The 20,077-nt window shown below is 46.5% G+C and overlaps 1 protein-coding gene across 1 annotated transcript in view; it reads left to right on the top strand.

Annotated features, from left to right (window-relative positions):
• Positions 1-410: 410 nt before the first annotated feature.
• The window catches only part of LOC106829471 (aldehyde oxidase 2-like), a 48,704-nt gene continuing 29,037 nt past the window's right edge, over positions 411-20,077 (top strand). Inside the window, exons 1-10 of the mRNA XM_070508345.1 lie at positions 411-634; positions 1,029-1,086; positions 2,569-2,665; positions 3,576-3,684; positions 12,506-12,598; positions 13,681-13,850; positions 14,461-14,575; positions 16,358-16,480; positions 19,223-19,319; positions 19,757-19,881. Of these exons, the coding sequence (XP_070364446.1) occupies positions 581-634; positions 1,029-1,086; positions 2,569-2,665; positions 3,576-3,684; positions 12,506-12,598; positions 13,681-13,850; positions 14,461-14,575; positions 16,358-16,480; positions 19,223-19,319; positions 19,757-19,881 (1,041 nt within the window). The 5' untranslated portion in view covers positions 411-580. The remainder of the gene's footprint in view (positions 635-1,028; positions 1,087-2,568; positions 2,666-3,575; positions 3,685-12,505; positions 12,599-13,680; positions 13,851-14,460; positions 14,576-16,357; positions 16,481-19,222; positions 19,320-19,756; positions 19,882-20,077) is intronic.

Below are 20,077 nucleotides of genomic sequence, written 5' to 3'. Positions count from 1 at the left end.
TTTTCCGGTGGAAGCATCCTGTCAGTGGGAGGAAGTAGGAAGGGTACAGAGCGGCTGGTAGATGTGACGCCCCGCCTCCACTTTAACTGGGACACAAGCTGGTCTTGTCCATATGATTTCCAGCGAGGAGACATTTCTGCAGCTGAAGTAAGAAATGTTGGAGAAGTGGGAGGTCTCAGAAAGCCCACTTGTAGCTCTTTTGGAAACGAATGAAATCCATGCGGGATGTATTCCCGGGGCTGAGTCATTGTGCAGAGCGGGCTTATGTTGTTTGTGGTCTTCACACTGAAGCTCGCCAACCTCAGGAAAAGCCAGAAGAGGTGTGGGCTGTGTGCAGCAAGCTCTGGAGCGGGATTGGTGGGAGGTGGAGTGAGGCCCGGGGTGAGAGGCTGGGCCACGCGGGCGCCTGGACTTAAAGAAGTCTCCACCTGCTGCCCTGCTCTCAGGGGCTCCAGGCGGCCCGGCTTCACTCAGGGAGGGCTCTCAGTTTCCTGGACCCAAATCCTGCCCGCTCGTTTCTGGGGCTGGTGCCCAGGAGCCTTCCGCCCTGGAGCGTGAGGCGAAGCTTCTTACAGGTGCAATGCCCCGCCCGTCAAGATCTGACGAGTTGGTTTTCTTCGTGAACGGGAGGAAGGTAAGTGCTGGGTGACACCCTGGCTGGCAGAGATAGCAGGAGCCCACTAGCTCCAGGGGAGCCCTTGTGACCCATTTGGGTGGAGCCCCCTCCAGTCAGGACAAGGAGCCAGGGACTGGAACAGTACACATTTGGCCTGTTCCCCCTCGGGCGTCTTTACGCAGCTGCAGTTCTCAGCTCTAACAACACGTAAGGCCGTTGTTGCCACACTTGCTGGGTGAGTCTCCTGCTCTGAAAATGCGTGTGAAAGTTGTGTGCCCTCAGAGCACAAAAAAACAGGGCAGGTGAAACTGGGCCTCATATTACACCCCAATCCCTAAATCAAGCCGCAGCAGACATTCTACCGGTCACTGATTTAATCCCCATAATCACCTCTGTTCTGTTCCCAACGCAGGTGCTGGAAAGGAACGCAGACCTGGAAGTCACACTGCTGACCTTCCTACGAAAGAACTGGACCCTTTTGACCATGTCTTGGCCGTGTCTATGTTTTCCTTGAAACTTAGGCCAGCTGTGACCATGAGAACTGATCAGACTTACCCATCCCCAGACGGTCAGCCCCTCGGCCACTCTCTCTGTTTGCTTTTGGCAATGGTTTAAGGGTATTAAGTTAACTGGGCTACTTGTTGAGGATAAAATTTCCCCAGAGGTCCTTATATCCTGCTTTAATACCAGTGAAATATAAGCTAAGCTCCTCATGTCAGCACTAATTGTTCCCGTAAGGGCTTTCTGGATGCCCGGCAGGCGGTTAGGTAACAAAGGTTTGTGTCACCTGTGCCTGCCCTGCAGGGAAACCAGCTTCTCCAGACTCTGGGAGAACCTGATCGTAGGGGAAGATCGCCTTTCCTACATCTGTCGTCTGCCACCGTTTTACGCTCTGAAAGGTAGATCGTAACAGCAAACATAGTGTAATTGGTGACTCTAATGGCTCTCTCAGAGAAGCCAAAAAGAACCAAATTAATGAGAAAAATGACAAATTGATGGAATCAGCCCCTGTGCAAGTTTTGTTTAAAAGCCCACATGGTTTTTAATTAGTAGTCGATATTTGAAAATTAGGAAATCTCTTATTTTTAAAATTCAAGATTTTTCAGCTTCTCATGAAAAATGAGAAGATAGTCATTCCTGCGTTACAGTGGACCTGCCTAGGGCTGAGCAGTGACTGTCCCTAGTCCTCTAAAGTGGGGCATGAGCTCCCAGTTACACCCAGCCCACTCCACTCACTGACATACCCTCTCTGAGAAGCATTTGAGTTATGGCTTAATTTAGATGAACAAGCCCCATGGCTTTCAAAAAAGAAAAAAAAAAGTCAGTGATTCCGAAGTCTTCTTAGCAATTCTAGTGAACTACATCCAGTCCATAAACTGTGTGGAAATCGACCACAGTCAGGGAAAAGGATGACTAAAGAAAAGGGGTGGAGGCTGAAACTAGATTTGGGGTTGGACCTGGACAATTGCCCTTAGGAGGTGGAGCCGAGGGGCGCTCAGGGTGGGCCGTGATAAGCATGTGCGTTTTCTCCAAAGGCTCACTCGCTTGCTCTCAAATGCAATACCAGCTGCTGAGCAAAACTAGTAACACTGCTAGAAAGCAGTTGTCTTCCGATCATATGATTGGAACCCAGAAGAACACCTGTGATGGAAATAGGATTTTCCAAAGGGCTTTTTCATCCATTACCCTCCAAGATGTTTATGATAAACCTGTGAAGATCAAGTAGGTATTACTTTTCCCTCTTTGCAAGCAAGAAAGCAGGCAGGGAGAGGTTAATATGTCGAGTGTCACACAGCTAATAAGATATGGAGTGGCCTTTACTGACACCTGGAGGCAGGCGACTGATTCCTCAGACCTGCACCTCACCCCGCAAAGAAAACCTTCCTGGCTAGAGACACCCTGGGGAGGCCACTATCATGGAGGCAATCTTTTCCTTGACCGCCCCTTTCCAGTACGCCTCACAGGAACCAAGTATGCCTGCGGAAGAGGAGGCTGTGGGGCCTGCACCGTGATGGTGTCGAAGCACGACCCCGTGTCCAGGAAGATAAGGTATCCTGCCCAGAGGCTGGAGGAGGCTTTGCTTCTCTGCCAGCCTTGTAGTCTCACCTCACAGCCAAAGATCTCTAAGGATCTTCCAGTCTTGCAATTTTCGCTCTTTCTAGATCTTAGACCCCTCTGAAAACCTGAGAAAAGCTGGGAGCCCTCTACTCAGAAAACACACAGTTTCAGGGCGATCACGGACCTCCCAAGGCCCAGGTTAAGAAACCCCAATGTACACAAAGTGTTCATTTTACCAATGAGGAGACTGAGGATCAGAGATGAAATGACTTGTTCAAGGTCATATGACTAGCAAGCTGTAGAATAAGGACTTGACCCCACATTTTCTGGCTCTGAAGCAAATGCCTTTTCTACTGTTGGACTCTGCAGGGACCTGGGCCATGACTCCATCCTTTAATTAAGGGCCAGATTCCAGGACTTGGGCTGTTCCCAAATCCACTGGCCCAAGAAATCAAGAAATGACCTCAGAACACAGACCACCCAACACTGTTGAGTGACCTTACACAGAGAGTTTAAAATTAACAAGCAAAAAAATTCTCCAATATGAGTAGAAGACAGAGGTGTGCCTTTGTCCTGTTGTGGGATCAGTGTCCTAATGAACACTGGTTGAGGTCTAACCACACTCCTGATGACCTGAGCCCACTCTCATTGAGTCCAGACCCAGGTGGGTCTGTTCTGGGCTTGGAAAATTTTTCTGAAGTTCAAAATGCCCCTACTCACCCTAAGGATCCCCAATTCATGCAGATAATACAGTCAGCAGAGAGGACTCTAAATTCTTCCTCTCTGACGCCCCTCCAGTTCCCCATTCCCTAGGCTGAATGAGAGGCCTGGGGGTTTCCCGATGCCCATGAGGCATAACTGTGTCACTCCTCTTGGTTTTCCTTGTACTTCTCATACAAAGACACTTCTCCGTCACTGCATGCCTGGTGCCCATCTGCTCTCTGTATGGAGCTGCTGTCACCACCGTGGAAGGTGTTGGAAGCATCAAAACCAGGCTTCACCCCGTGCAGGTGAGAGCACGTCCTCATCGTCTCACTTCTTGACTTTACCTTTTTGACCAATGCTGCTCTCACAGTGCTGCCTGGGGCTGCCAGGGTGGGGTCAGGTGAGTAGAAGCTTTGGATGCATATTGACCAAGATGATAATAATATCTGTGAAGTGGTTTAAAAGAAGCCTGGAAATCCTTCCACATTTTATTAGATGATCATCGTTTTTCTTATTTTTTCTACTTGAATGATAAGCAGGACTTTAAAAACATCAATTAACACCTATTGGACTATGCTGTGGGACAAATATTGTACAACGGATGTTATGCATGGAATGAAATGTCTCTGAGGCTAACAGGATCAAATTCAGGGTTACCTCCTATGGTATGGGGTTCTTGGGAGTAAAATCAGAATTGAGGGTGACTGTGCCAGAGCACAAGGACAGTTGTTTCTCCAAATCTTAACTTGAAGATGGCAAAGAGAGGCTGGTTTTAAGAGTACTGTGACCTGCATTGGCAGAAAACACATGAATTTCTCTGTCATTGTCACAGGGTTTGGAGCGTCATAGGTCCAGATCCACCAACACTGCAAGGCCTTCCAGGCAGGAGGAGCCCAAAGGGTCTCTGGGTTTAACCACGTGAAAATCGATTCCAGGAAGGTCAGCAAAGGCAAAGGACGCAGGAAATTTTCCTAGAGTCCCTGAGGAGATCAGAAAGGACGTTCACAGCAAGGCTGATGAACCCGAATCCTAGGATGACATTCGGAATCTAGAGCAGGGCTCCCAAACTTCAGAGCGCTGAGACCCAGCAGGGAGCTTGTTGCAAACGCAGATTCTGAGTCAGGAGGTTTGGAGCAGAGGCCTGAGGTTCTGCCTTCCTATGAGCTCCCGGTGGAACCAACACCGCTGGTCCCGGGGCTGCACTTTAAATAGCAAGGATCTAGGACACAGACCACAATCTTGGACCTTTGAAAGGAGAGCTCCTTCTGAGCTAACACAAAAGAATTTAAAGAAGAAAGTGAAGTGAGGTCAACAGGAGATAGTCTCCAAGCTCATCAAAAAGAGGCGGCCCCACAGCCAGAACTACGATATGGAGGTGTTCCAGAAAGCTGTTTCTGAAACCTACACATAATTTCCTTTTACTGATGATTTTTGGAGACTTCTTCCCACTCTGGGAATCAAGGCTGCACGCTGCTAATTCCCCATTAGAAGGAACTGGGCATTTGAGCTTGAGAAGTGATTGTAATGCTAGAACAGGGCTTCTGAGTCACCTGCTCCAGGAGCAGCGTGGGAAAGGGGGCACTGGCCATCTCTGAGCAATGGGAGGAGGGCTTCTCAGGGCCTGGGCTCCCCCATGACAAGGGAGATGCAGCACGCAGAGCCTCCCCCCTGAGAGGCGGAGGCAGCAGGCAGGCAGGGCCTGTGACCACATGTCCTTCCAGGAGAGGATTGCCAAGAGCCACGGCACCCAGTGCAGGTTCTGCACCCCCGGGATGGTGATGTCCATGTACACGCTGCTCAGGAACCTCCCACAGCCCTCAGAGGAACAGCTCATGGGGGCCCTGGGAGGTACGTCTGACATGGGGAAAACCCTCCACCCACCTGAGGCCAGGTGGGAAGTATGCCTCAGGCTCCCCCAGCCCACATCATCCCAGCCCAGCTCAGGGCCTCCCTCAGTTGTTTCTGAAGTAGCCACAGTTCACCCAGGAGCAGGGAAGAATGTCAGGCTGTGCCCTGCTTATCAGAGCACTTGCTGGAGCGGCCTGTGCAGAACCCACTGCACGTGGACCATACCCCTGTCTTGACACCCCACGTCTCTGCACAGTGATTTATTTGGCTGCCTTCGTTAGAGCAGTTGTAACAAAGCACCACAAACTGGGTGGGTTAAAACAACAGGAATTGAGGTGACATCAGTGACATGGTGGAGTGAGCTCACCCGGGACTCTCTCCCCTCCAAACTACAACCAGAAAATGAACAACTGAACTTCAACCAATAATTCTAATAATACAGAGATTGTCAGAGACCCACAGCAGCCAAATGACAGAGGTCAGAGAGGCTGGAGCCCCCATCGGAGGTGCTGGAACGGGGTAAGAGAGAACTTCACTCCCTCCCCTAGAGACTGGGATTGCTGCCATGGGAGAGGGATGGAGTGGGGGAGGGGCTGCACATCTGCGGGATTGTCCGGGACTACCACTGCCCGCACAGCCGAAACCCACTAACAGGGGGAAGCTTTCGCGTGCAGGGACCCCATCAAGCCAGGGCCCCAGGAAACCAGAGAGCAAGTGCTGAACGGACTCCAGGTCAGCATGCGAGAGAAAGTGCTCCTCCTCCCCCAACCTGCGCTGTGTACCGCCATCGCGACTGAAGGCGGGGGGCTGGGAACGCACAGCTCTTGACCCCCATCTAGTTGTGGCAGGCTGTAACTGCAACTGCACAATAGCATCATGTGAAAAAACTGCTCCTCTACCATCCAGCAATTTATAAAAGCTCCACTCCAAAAGGAAAACAATAAAAATACAGAAGTATGTCCTGAGGACTTGGAAATAGGTAAATTAAGTGAAAATGAGTTCAGAGTAGCTATCATCAAAAAATTCAGTGAGTTAAAGGGAAATATAGAGAAACAAGTCAACGAGTTCTGGAGTTACTTCACAAGAGTTTGAAACTATAAAGAAGAATCAACCAGAAATACTAGAGATATAAAATACAATGGATCAGATAAAACAGAATACAGATTCCATGAATGCACGTGTAGACAACATAGAGGAGAAAATTAGCATAATCGAAGATAGACAGGCTGAATGGCTCCAGAAAGAGGAAGAAAGAGAACTAAGAATTTTAAAAAATGAAGAAAATCTCTGAGAAATAGCAGATTCAATGAGGAAATCCAATTTAAGAATTATTGGAATCCCTGAGGGCATGGAAAAGCGAAACGGAACAGAAAGAATGCTGAAAGAAATAATAGAAGAAAATTTCCCAAGTCTAGGGATTGAGGGAGAAATGTGTGTGGAGGAAGCTTTCAGATCTCCTACATTTGTCAATGTAAAAAGACCTACTGCAAGGCATATAGTAGTAAAAATGGCAAAAATGAATGACAAAGAAAGAATACACACGGCAGCAAAGCAGAAGAAAATAACCTACAAAGGAACCCCTATCAGACTTTCAGCAGATTTCTCTACAGAAACCTTACAAGCTAGGAGAGAATGGAATGACATATTCAAAACTTTAAAAGATAAAAATCTTCAGCTAAGAATACTCTATCCAGCAAAAATATCCTTCAGATATGAGGGAGAAATTAAATCTTTTCCAGACAAACAAAAGCTAAGAGACTTTGTAAAAAAAAAAAAAAAAAAAAAATCTCCACTACAAGAAATCCTCAAGAAGGCTCTCATACCTGAAAAAAAGACAAAAGGGAGAAAGGGGTCACAAATCACAGAGTAGGGAGACAGAATCAGAATAGGATAGCAAATATTCAACTATAGCATTAGGATAAAGGGAAGGAAGCCAGCAAAGCAAAGACAATCTTATCACTCTAACCACAAACTCACAACACAAGTTGGAATAAGAGATGAAAATAATAATTTAGGAGGGGAAGAGGAAAGGCCAAGTAAGTAAGAGAGCACCAGAAAATGGACTATGTTATACATGAGATTCTGAATACAAACTTCAGGGTAGCCACTAAACTAAGAAACAGAACAGAGACACAAAACATAAATAAGGAAAAATCTAAGAAACCCAGCATAAGAAATTGCAGAAGTCAATGGGTAGGCTAAAACACAAAGTACGAGAAACAAAGGTAACGCAGGAAAACCAGATAACGAGCAACAGAATGACAGCATTAAGCCCTCATGCATCAATAATCACCCTCAATGTAAACGGATTGAACTCTCCAATAAAAAGACACAGAGTGGCAAAATGAATTAAAGAACAAGATCCAACAGTTTGTTGCCTCCAGGAAACACACCTCAGCCCCAAGGACCAACACAGGCTCAGAGTGAAGGGGTGGAAGACAATACTTCAAGCTAATAGCAAACAAAAGAAAGCAGGTGTCACAATACTTATATCAGACAAAACAGATTTCAAAATAAGGCAGGTAAAGAGAGACACAGAGGGACAATATATAATGATCAAGGGGACACTTCATCAAGAAGAAGTAATGCAGGGCCAGCCCCGTGGCTGAATGGTTAAGACCATGCGCTCTGCTTTGGCGGCCCAGGGTTCAGATCCTGGGCACAGACATGGCACTGCTCATTAGGCCATGTTGAGGTGGCATCCCACATGCCACAACTAGAAGGACCTACAACTAAAATATACAGTTATGTACTGGGGGGACTTGGGGAGAAAGAAAAAAAAGCAGAAAAAAAAAGAAGATTGGCAACAATTGTTAGCTCAGGTGCCAATCTTTAAAAAAACAGAAGAAGAAGAAGAAATAACGCTTATAAATTTCTATGCACCCAATACAGGAGCACCAAAGTTCATAAAGCAACTATTAACAAACCTAAAAGAAGATATTAAAAATAACACAATAATAGTAGGGGACCTCAACACCCCACTCACATCATTGGACAGATCATCCAGACAGAAAATCAACAAGGAAACAGTGGAGGTAAATGAAAAGCTAAAACAATTGGACTTAATAGACGTATATAGAACACTTCATCCAAAAACAGCAGAATACACCTTCTTCTCAAATGCGCATGGAACATTCTCAAGGATAGACCATATGTTGGGAAACAGGGTAAGCCTCTACAAATTTAAAAAAATTGAAATAATAACAAGCATCTTCTCTGATCATAATGCTATAAAGCTAGAAATTAATTACAAGAAAAAAGCTGAGAAAGGCACAAAGATGTGGAGACTAAACAATACGCTATTGAACAAGCAATGGATCATCAAAGAAATTAAAGAAGAAATCAAAAAATACCTCAAGACAAATGAAAATGATAACATGCCATATCAACTCATATGGGAAACAGCAAAAGCTGTATTTAGAGGTAAATTCATCACAATACAGGCACATCTTAACAAACAAGAAAAATCCCAAATCAGCAATCTTAAACTACACCTAATTGAATTAGAGAAAGAAGAACAAACAAAGCCCAAAGTCAGCAGAAGGAGAGAAATAATAAAAATCAGAGCAGAAATAAATGCTATTGAAACAAAAAAGGCAGTAGAAAGGATCAATGAAACATAGAGCTGGTTCTTTGAGAAGATAAATAAAATTGACAAACCCCTAGCTAGACTTACAAAGAAAAAAAGGGAGAAAGCTCAAATAAACAAAATCAGAAATGAAAGAGGAGAAATAACAACAGACTCTGCAGAAATAGAACGGATTATAAGAGAATACTACGAAAAACTATATGCCAACAGAATGGATAACCTAGAGGAAAAGGATAAATTCTTGGACTCCTACAATCTCCCAAAGCTCACTCAAGAAGAAGCAGACGATTTGAACAGACCAATCACAAGGAAAGAGATTGAAACAGCAATCAAAAGCATCCCAAAGAATAAAACCCCAGGACCAGATGGCTTTCCTGGGGAATTCTACCAAACTTTCATAGAGGATTTAATACCTATCTTTTTCAGGCTATTCCAAAAAATTAGGGAGGATGGAACACTTCCTAACACATTCTACCTGGCCAACATGACGCTGATACCAAAACCTGACAAGGACAGCACGAAAAAAGAGAACTACAGGCCAATATTGCTGATGAACATAGATGCAAAAATTCTCAACAAAATTTTGGCAACCCGAATACAGCAATTCATCAAAAGGATCATACATCATGATCAAGTGGGATTCATACCAGGGACACAGGGATGGTTCAATATCCGCAAATCAATCAATGTGATACACCACATCAACAAATTGAGGAGTAAAAACCACATGATCATCTCAATAGATGCAGAGAAAACATTTGACAAGATCCAACAGCCATTTATGATAAAAACTCTGAATAAAACAGGGATAGAAGGGAGCTACCTCAACATAATAAAGGCCATAGATGACAAACCCACAGCCAACATCATACTCAATGGGCAAAAACTGAGCGCCATCCCGCTGAAAACAGGATGAGACAAGGATGCCCACGCTCACCACTCTTATTTAACATAGTACTAGAGGTCCTGGCCAGAGCAATTAGGCAAGAAAAAGGAATAAAAGGAATCCAAATAGGGAGGGAAGAAGTGAAACTCTCGCTGTTTGCAGATGACATGATCTTATATATAGAAAACCCCAAAGAATCTATTGGAAAACTTTTAGAAGTAATCAACAACTACAGCAAAGTTGCAGGGTATAAAATCAATTTGCATAAATCAGTAGCATTTCTATACTCTAATAACGAACTAACAGAAAAAGAACTCAAGAACACAATACCATTCACAATCGCTACAAAAAGAATAAAATACCTCAGGGTGAATTTAACTAAGGAAGTGAAAGAGTTACACAATGAAAATTACAAGGCTTTTCTGAAAGAAATGGATGATGACATAAAGAGATGGAAAGACATTACATGTACATGGATTGGAAGAATAAACATAGTTAAAATGTCCATTCTACCTAAAGCAATCTACAGATTCAGTGCTATCCCAATCAGAATCCCAAGGACATTCTTTGCAGAATTAGAACAAAGAATCCTAAAATTCATATGGGGCAAGAAAAGACCCTGAATTGCTAAAGCAATCCTGAGAAAAAAGAACAAAAGTGGAGGCATCACAATCCCTGACTTCAAAACATACTACAAATCTACAGTAATCAAAACAGCATGGTACTGGTACAAAAACAGGTGCACAGATCAATGGAACAGAATTGAAAGCCCAGAAAGAAAACCATACATCTATGGACAGCTAATCTTTGACAAAGGAGCTGAGGGCCTACAATGGAGAAAAGAAAGTCTTTTCAACAAATGGTGCTGGGAAAACTGGAAAGCCACATGTAAAAGAAGGAAAATTGACCATTCTTTCTCACCATTCACCAAAATAAACTCAAAATGGATCAAAGACCTAAAGGTGAGACCTGAAACCATAAGGCGTCTAGAAGAAAATGTAGGCAGTACACTCTTTGACATCAGTATTAAAAGGATCTTTTTGGACACCATGTCTTCTCAGAGAAGGGAAACAATAGAAAGAATAAACAAATGGGACTTCATCAGACTAAAGAGCTTCTTCAAGGCAAATGAAAACAGGATTGAAACAAAAAAACAACCCACTACCTGGGAAAAAATATTTACAAGTCATACATCTGACAAAGGCTTAATAGCCGTAATATATATAGAACTCACACAACTCAACAACAAAAAAATCAAACAACCCGATCAGAAAATGGGCAGGAGACATGAACAGACATTTCTCCAAAGAAGATATACAGATGGCCAATAGGCACATGAAAATATGTTCATCATCGCTGATCATCAGGGAAATGCAAATCAAAACTACCCTAAGATATCACCTTATACCCATTAGAATGACAAAAATGTCTAAAACTAATAGTAACAAATGTTGGAAAGGTTGTGGAGAAAAAGGAACCCTCATACACTGCTGATGGGAATGCAAACTGGTGCAGCCACTATGGAAAATAGTATGGAGATTCCTCAAAAAATTAAAAATAGAACTACCTTATGACCCAGCTATCCCACTACTGGGTATCTATCCAAAGAGCTTGAAGTCAGCAATCCCAAAAGTCCTATGCACCCCACTGTTCATTGCAGCATTATTTACAATAGCCAAGATGTGCAAGCAACCTAAGTGCCCAGCAACAGATGATTGGATAAAGAAAACATGGTATATATACACAATGGAATACTACTCAGACATAAAAAAGAACAAAATCGTCCCATTTGCAACAAGATGGATGGACCTTGAGGGACTTATGTTAAGTGAAATAAGCCAGATAGAGAAGGACAATCTCTGTATGACTCCACTCATATGAGGAATTTAAAAATGTAGACAAAGAGAACAGATTAGTGGCTACCAGGGGAATGGTGGGGTCGGGGGTGGGCACAAAGGGTGAACGGGTGCACTTACAACATGACTGACAAATAATAATGTACAACTGAAATTTCACAAGATTGTAACTTATGATTAACTCAATAAAAATTTTAAAAAAATACCAAAACTTACTCTTATGCTAATATTTAAGTAGCTTCTCTCCAGATTTTCTGATTGTAAACTTCTGGAATAAGTCAAGCAAAGCAAAACACTCTCTCTCTCTCTTTCCTCCTCCGATCGTGATTGTAGCTCTCGCCCTGCCTTGCACACCCCATCTCCCCACCGCACCCCACCCCGCCGTGCAGGGTTCCTAAAGCGTCTGGTTTTCATTCACTCCGTGAAGCCCCTCACCAGCCGCATTCACCAGAATCGTCCTTGCTGCTGTTTAATTCCTGAATCCAGACACTTGATGTGTTTCAGTGACACCCAGAGAGGCGTCCTGATTTTACTGCTCTTCCAGAACAGCTGAGTTCTGAGAAGAGCAATCAGGACGGGGGCTCTTTGTGTCCAGTGAACTCCAGCCCATTCTGGGAGGGCTTGTCCAGCCCCAAACGTCCTGGCTTCTCCCCCTGCCTCTGCGGGCCAGCTGGCTGGCAGGCCTCTCCCTCCTCCGGGTGGCTTGAGATCAGGTTCAAACCAGTCAGTCCAGTTCCACATCATGTGCAAAAGGAGGGAGGGCAAGAAATGTTCAGATAAAAAGTGAAATCCTGGGGGGTGATGTGGATTTGGGTTACCCAGGCCAGCCTGGCCCTGCCGTGTCTTGGACACTTTGCCCAAGTCATTTTCACATAAATCACAGCCCAGCTCAATCATCGACTAATCGGCATCTCTGTCTCATTTTGGATTTGAATTATGTCTCTCAGGATGGCCGTCATTTTCCTGAAATTTCAGACCGATTCCTAAGCGCTCTAGAAGATTTCCCGGCCACAGTACCCCAGGGCGTCCAAAGGTACCAGGTCAGTGAGTTTAGCTTAACAGAAACCTAGAAACTAAGAGAAAAGTGATAGCTGTGTGAACAGGCAAGCTCTTCAGAGTTGTGGTTTCTAGTTCTGACTTTCCAGTTTTGCTAGAATATCGGCCGTTTGTTCAGGCCACATCAGGAGGATGCTGGGTGTCAGATCAGGCCTGGGCTGCCGCTAGATGCACTCGAGGCTGAGCCAGCCTGGAGCAGCTGGCCCTCTGCCTCATCACTGAGTCTCTGCACTGCTGCTCCCGAGCAGCTGTTCCAAGAGCAGCTAAAGCAGGTGTGGGGGAGCGCAGAGCAGGGGAGCGGCCGGGTTCAGCCTCAGCCCTGATGGCAAATGTGCAACCTCCAGTCAGGAAAACAAGAGCTCTGCGAGTAACTGGCCCCACCCTTCCTGAAGGACGATTGAGAAAGTCTCTACTGTTATATTCAGAGCACAACCCCTCCCCTCACCCCGTCTCCACACCAGGTCTTCCCTGAGGACAGTTCCAGGATAAACGCCTTCTCCCTCTCCTCCTCCTCCCAGGGATGTTTTTGTGCCACCAACAGGGGCAGCCAAGGCACCTTAGTCCTGGTCTGGGTGGACTCCACTGCTGTTTCCCCTCTCCCTCCCCAGAGGCCCTGCTCAAGTCAATAAGCAGGATTTGGGCTAAGATTTTGGTTCCCCACCCTCAGGAATTACATCACTTTAGGCCTCATCATCATGATCGCTTTATAGTTGAATAGGTTGATCATTGGAATGGCAAGAAAGCAGGACAGGGAGACCCTCTGAGTGCCAGCAGAAAGGGGTCCAGGGTCCCCACTTGGAAAGATGCCAAAAGGAGAAGCTGGGTGCCCCTTCACCTACTTCCCAATTTTGCCAAAAGGTTGGCCCTGTCGAAGGCATTGCCACATAACTAAAACGACAAGTCCCCAGTCTAGTTACATCATAAAACTGTCACGCTCATCATCTGGCCCAGTTTGTTGCCCGAGGGTGACCGTTGGTCTCTCCATCCCGAGTCAGGAGGGTCAGTGATTGGCCAGGCCACTCCTGAGATTAAAGGCTCCCAGGGCATCTCACGTCTTCCTCTGCAGAGTGTGGACTCTCACCAAGCCCTCCAGGATCCAGTCGGACGGCCCATCATGCACCTGTCAGGTCTCAAACATGCCACAGGTGAAGCCATATTTTGCGATGACATCCCCACGGTGGATAAAGAACTTTTCATGGCTTTGGTGACCAGTACCAGAGCCCATGCAAAAATCATGTAAGTAAATGAAAAGCTTTCAAAAGCCTTTTAAAAGCACACCTGGGGATTCCCCCGGAGGAATGTGCCCGTTCTCCTGTGATGTCCCAAACCCAAAGGATCTAAAATGGAAAGAGTAAAGAAAAGGTCAGCAGCCCCAGGAGGAGGCAGGGAGAAAATCCAGAAATGACCAGCAGGAAAGAACAAAAATCCTAGTTATGGGCCCCTTGCTTCCGGCTCAGCCTCCCAGCACCTCATTCTACCCCCTGCAGCCTCGGGCAGGGCTCGAAGGAGTACCTCTGAGCAGGGCCGACATTCAGTGACTGATAAAACACTGAGGTCCTTCGTTACTGCATGTTAAATGGCCACTGTCCTAAGCTCCCTAAGGACACCCCTTGCCGCAACCACACCGGCCCCTCCTCAAGCTCCCCTCCCAGCAGCAAAAGTGTTACCCCTGGCCCAGCAGGGGGCCTCCTGGACCCTCCTGTGGTGGGTCAGCTTCAATTGGTCAGGGCCTAGTTGGGCCAGTTGTTATATATTTTGATTTTCAACCATGCTCTCTCCCTCCCTTAAAGGTTTGGGGCCTCCAAGCTTGCTGATTTCTACCTCTTAAATATTTCTCTCTTTTCAGATCAGTTGATTTGTCCAAGGCCCTTGAACTCCCCGGGGTAGTTGATGTGATAACAGCTGAGGACATTCCAGGCACCAATGGTGCCGAAGATGACAGATTGTTGGCTGTAGATAAGGTACAGAACATGCCTTCCCAGATGACGTTGTGCAAATATTCACCGAGGCGCCACCTCCAGCCGGCTCTCCATTGCCTCCCAGCAATGTCTGCTGTCGGGGGGAGAAGGGACAATTCTTCCAGCTTCTCTCTAACCCCGATGTCTTTATTCAGACAGAGCTGCTCTTCTGGAGGCAGGAAATAAGATAAAAGGAAACTTATTGGGGCTGGCCCAGTGGCGCAGCGGTTAAGTTTGCATGTTCTGCTTCTCAGCGGCCCGGGGTTTGACGGTTCGGATCCTGGGTGTGGACATGGCACCGCTTGGCACTCTATGCTGTGGCAGGCGTCCCACATATAAAGTAGAGGAAGATGGGCATGGATGTTAACTCAGGGCCAGGCTTCCTCAGCAAAAAGAGGAGAACTGGCAGTAGTTAGCTCAGGGCTAATCTTCCTCCCCCGCCCCACCAAAAAAAGGAAACTTATTACAGAAAAACAATAAGTCCTAGTTTTCCGACTGTGTGCTCTCGAGTCCATTTAGCCTCACCTGAAGAATAAATGTAGGCACTGACCTGGATCAGGTTAGACTACCCTAGAAAGATCTAGAAAGGAGAGTACAGATCATACAGCCACTCCCTGTTATTTATACTGACCTCCCTCCCTTTCTAGACCCACCTCCCACCTACCGTCACACCTTCCACTTTTAATGAAGTTGCCCTTGCCACATCTGACCTTTTAATTCAATTCTCCGATAATCTATTGAGCACCTGCTCTCGGAGCCAGACCACCCTGGTTCGTGCTCCAGCTCCACCACGCACTAGCAGGGCGCCCTTGGTATTATCCTCTGTGGGGGGAGCAATCGTAGCAGGCACCTCACCGTACTGTGAGATTTGGATGAGTTCTTGCACGTAAGGCATGTGAAGGCTCCCAGGAAGTGTCAGCTACTATTGTCACATCTCGGTGAGTCCTGCGTAGACTATTTCTCCTCTAGCCACAGAACGAACCACTTTCATTTGTGTGACCTCCAGATGAAGGGCTGGCTTTCATTTAGGAGCTGCATTTTCTGCTCAGGCGGCCACAACAAAATACCACAGACTGGGTGACTTAAAAAACAGAAACGAATTTTCTCACAGTTCTGGAGGCTGGAAAGTCCAAGATCAAGGTGCTGGCAGGTCCGGTTCCTCCCGAGGCCGCCCTTCCTGGCTTGCACAGGGCTGCCTTCTCCTCGTGTCCTCACGTGGCCTTTTCTCCGCGCACAAGCCTCCCTGGATCTCTTGCTCTGCTTATCAGGACATCAGTCATGTTGGGCTCTGGTCCACCCTTATGACCTCGTTTAACCTTAAGGTCCCCTGTACGGTCTCTCTTTCCAAATGCAGCCGTGTGGGAGGTGAGCGCCTCCACAGATGAATTTGGGGGAGGACACGGCTTAGTTCACAATGGGAGCCGCGTTGTACAAAAAATACTTCCCTTATCTTTAGACTCTGAAATGACATCATGATAGTGACACATGTGAACCAAGCTTGACAGAGGACCCAGCAGATTCAGGTCACAGCCAATATCACATGCACTCTGGGATGTGAGGTTAGGGGCTTACATGCATTGAGTAACATGGCCAATGGAACCGTCTGTATTATTTAAATTGGTTTTTAATTAAAAATTTTCCGCCAAGCACACGGAATCGAATGTGCCTCCAGTGTGGTTCTCGTTGCTCAAGAACGATCACTAAGGCACCAGCCACCGGTGAGGATGAGCTGAGCCTCCTTCCACCCAGAGTCTTCTGCCTGCGTCACGCATGTACCTTCCCCAGGTGCTGTGCGTGGGCCAGATCGTCTGTGCTGTGGTTGCAGAGACGGAGGCACAGGCGAAGCGCGCAGTGGAAGAGACGAAGATCGCCTATGAGGACCTGGAGCCCGTAATCTTCACCATCGAGGTGAGCGGGGCTGGCCGGTCTCTCCTGCGAGGCTGTAGAATCAAAAGCGCCTTTGTGAATTTGTTAATGCGAGCCCAAGTCAGGGCCCTACTTTTATCTCGTCACTGGCTGGCTTTGGAAAAATCAGCTTTCTCGGGAAGACAGTACTTGTATGAATTGAAATTAGCTTAGGCTCCAAGAAACAGGAAAAGAATGACAGAAGTTTCTTGCTCTCTCACGTTCAGAAAGTGCAGAGGTGGTCAGTCCAGGGCTTATATGGGGGTCTACGTGTCAGGGATCCGTGCTCCTTCTGTCTAGTTGCCCTGTCATGCACGGTTTCCATTCTCCAGGTCACACCGTGGTCCACGATGGCTACGGAAGCTCTTGCCATTACGTCACATTGCAGACAGCAGAGAGAATGAGGTGATGAAGGGCGTGTCCCCTCCCTTGAAGGGCACTTTCCAGATGTCACACATACCTTCCTGCATCTCATTGGTTAGAACCTAGTCACGTGCCACAGCAAGGGGAGCTGGGGGATGTCGATTTTATTCCAGGCGGCCAGGTATCCACTAGAAACTTGGGAAGATGATGAGAATGGATATTGGGAACAGTAACGTTTTCAAGGTGGAGCCCAAGAGCAATGGGACTTTCATGATGGAACTCCAGAGAAATTTCCACTCTGGTTTCTGGGTGAGATGATGGAATGCAAATGCTACCCCATAGCATATATTGGCAAATGCACAAATAGTGAACTTAGAACAGAAAAGTCAGACGTGGACTGAGGATGGCAGTTCTAACTGAATGAAGAGCGAGTGCAGAGTAATTGAGTTGAGAAAAGCTCACTTATTTGATTTCTTGTGACAGAAAATAAAAAATCTTCAAAGGCCCAGTGAACCATTTGAACATTTTTGAATGTTCCTAAAAGGTACAACTTGCTCAATATTCAAAGTATTTATTTAAAAAGTCATGTTTCTTGATCTTTCTAAACCCAGTCAACTCTGATCCAAATTCCTCTTTTGTCGAGATTACAGGGAGTCCAGGCCATTTTTCTCGGCTCACTCCCCTTCCTAGGGTTGGGCTGGGATCCTAACATGGGTTTTTGAAACTTCAATTCTCATCCCATGTCCTCAAGGGAGAAGTGACGTCCAGAGGACACAGCCGTGAAGTATCCTGGGGCTCAGGATGGTTAGCGATCTGGAGTCCCCGCAGAATAGGACTGTCCAGAGTCAGCACCAAATTCTTTTGTGAACAAAAATAGGCAACAAAATAGTCATATATATCAATACTTATTCATCCATCCATCCACTCATTCATTTATATGACTGTATATATGAGAGTCAGTGTATGCTAGTGGTTGAAGCATAGATTCTAGAACCAAACTGCCAGGTATGAATGCTGGCTGCACCACTTACTAGCTCCGTGACCTTAGGCAAGTTACTTAACCTGTCTGTGCCATGGTTTCCTCAACTGTAAGGTGGAGGTAGTAATAATACCTACCTCATCCGGTTGTTGTAAGACGGCATGAGTTAGTATATGTAAAGCACTTAGCCCACAGCCTGGCACACAGTTAGCGCTCACTGGATACGGCATGTATTACAATCAGATGGTGCCACCTTATGACACGTCTACCATATGGCAAGAAACATACTTCCGCATGTACTAGGGTGGCTTATTGAGATCTTGGTGTAGCAGAAAATGAAAAATTCCACTATACTGTTCATTTCCTGCTGCTTTGAGAAATCAAATATTCATTGTCAGGCCAGACATTTCTGAAAACCTAGCCTCGGCTTGAAAGCTGCCTCCATCGCTTATTTGAAGCATGACTTTGAGAAAGTTATTTTAAGCTCTGTGAGCCCAGTTGCTTCATCTGGAAAGTGGAGAGAATAATAGAATCAATGTGAGAATACGTGTACATACACTATATATTACAGTGCTTGGCAGAAAACAAGCTCTCAGTAAATATCACCTGCTCCAGTATTATCATTATCATCAGCAGCAAGGAAGGCGATGGATGCGCAGCTGTTGGAGAGTAAGAATGCAGGAGACAGGCGCCATTCGGAAGGACAGAAAATCACCTTGAGTCCAAAGGTTAAGCAAGGATCGGTGGGTCAGTCCACAGAACCTCAGAATGGAAGGGCTTCCCGTCTTCAGTGTGAGTCAGTTCATGTTATTGTCAGAAAGAAAACAGAACAAAAGGCTAGAAAGGCCCTTAGGAGAGATGCCAAATACTCAAAGAAATGGGCGGCTTCCTCCAGCGTCTCTTGGGCTTTCTTGCCCAGAGATGCGCTAGGACTTGAATCCCCTTCCTCAGCACGGCCTCGGTTCTTCAGATCCCTGAGTCAGAGGTTCTCGTTCGTGAGCTACCTAGGTCTGAGGCAAGCACTTCTCTTCAGGGAGAGGGTCAAAAGGGAGGGCCCAGAGCCTCACCCATTGGGACCTATCACCTGTTCCCTGGAGGTCCACACTGAAAATGAGAAATGAGTAGTTGTCATCCTGCACCACCATAGTGTCCCCAGATCCAACTCTTAACGTTTCTCCAGTCCTTCTTGTTGGTTTTCTCCGCTCAAGAAGACATGCCCTCTGGTCTCTCGTCTCTGTGGCGAGCCCAACACTCTAGTGCTCTCTGGCTAGCACGACTCCTTTCGTGTGTCCTGGTCAATGGCAATTTGGGGGATTTTACTGGCCTTTGATTAAGAAAAAACTGCCAGTGGAAGAAAAATATGAAAAGAATTGGTTTTTGTGGTTTTTTCCCCTGTCACTCAGGATGCCATAAAACACAGCTCGTTCCTGTGCCCTGAAAAAAAGCTTGAACAAGGAAACGTCGAGAAGGCATTTGAAGAAGTCGATCAAATTGTGGAAGGTAAGCGACTCAGGATATGTAATAGAACCTTTGGGAGAGTCTTGTTCTGAAGCAGACGTTGAGAGCACGTGGTTTCATCCCAGAAAGACCAGCCTCTAGAGTCGTGGCCCTCTGCCAAGTCTCTCGTATCTCTTCCTCTCAGGTTGTGTGTGTGTGTGTTGCTCTCGGGGGTGGACGGTAGGGAGCCACAGAACAAACAGAAGGAACGCTCCTAAGATTTTGATGAGCCAAGGGCAGAGTGAGGAGCGGGACCAGACACTGTCAACTTCTCATCCAGAGCCGTAGTCTCCGAAACAGATCGCCCTCGGCTGACACAGGACGGTTCCCTGGTCAGGACAAAGCCAGGCTGGCCCGTCCTCCTCTCACTTGCTTCTGATGCCCCAGCACGGGATTTCCGACCAGCACACGCCCTCAGGAATTCCCCTGTGCTCTTCCAGGAGAGGTCCACGTTGGAGGACAGGAACATTTTTACATGGAAACACAGCAAGTGCTCGTTATTCCAAAGACAGAGGACAAAGAACTGGACATTTATGTGTCGACACAGGATCCAGCCCACGTGCAGGTGAGGTCCAAGCTCGCCCCCACCTCCCCAACCTGCTCCTTCCGTCGTGGCCTTCAGTCCCCACAGCCTCACAGGTGGCAGCCAGTTTCCTCCAAAACGTAGAATCCAAGGACGGGACATCAGTGGAGCAGCTAAGACCCGAGACCCCTTTTATTTTCTCTGGTCTTGTCAAGCAAATAAAGAGCAGCCACAGTCG

This window comes from Equus asinus, chromosome 4 (genome assembly GCF_041296235.1).
Source record: "Equus asinus isolate D_3611 breed Donkey chromosome 4, EquAss-T2T_v2, whole genome shotgun sequence".
In the NCBI taxonomy this organism is placed as follows: Eukaryota; Metazoa; Chordata; class Mammalia; order Perissodactyla; family Equidae; genus Equus; species Equus asinus.
The sequence above is the reverse complement of the archived record's forward strand: the minus strand, read 5'-3'. Positions and strand labels throughout refer to the sequence as shown.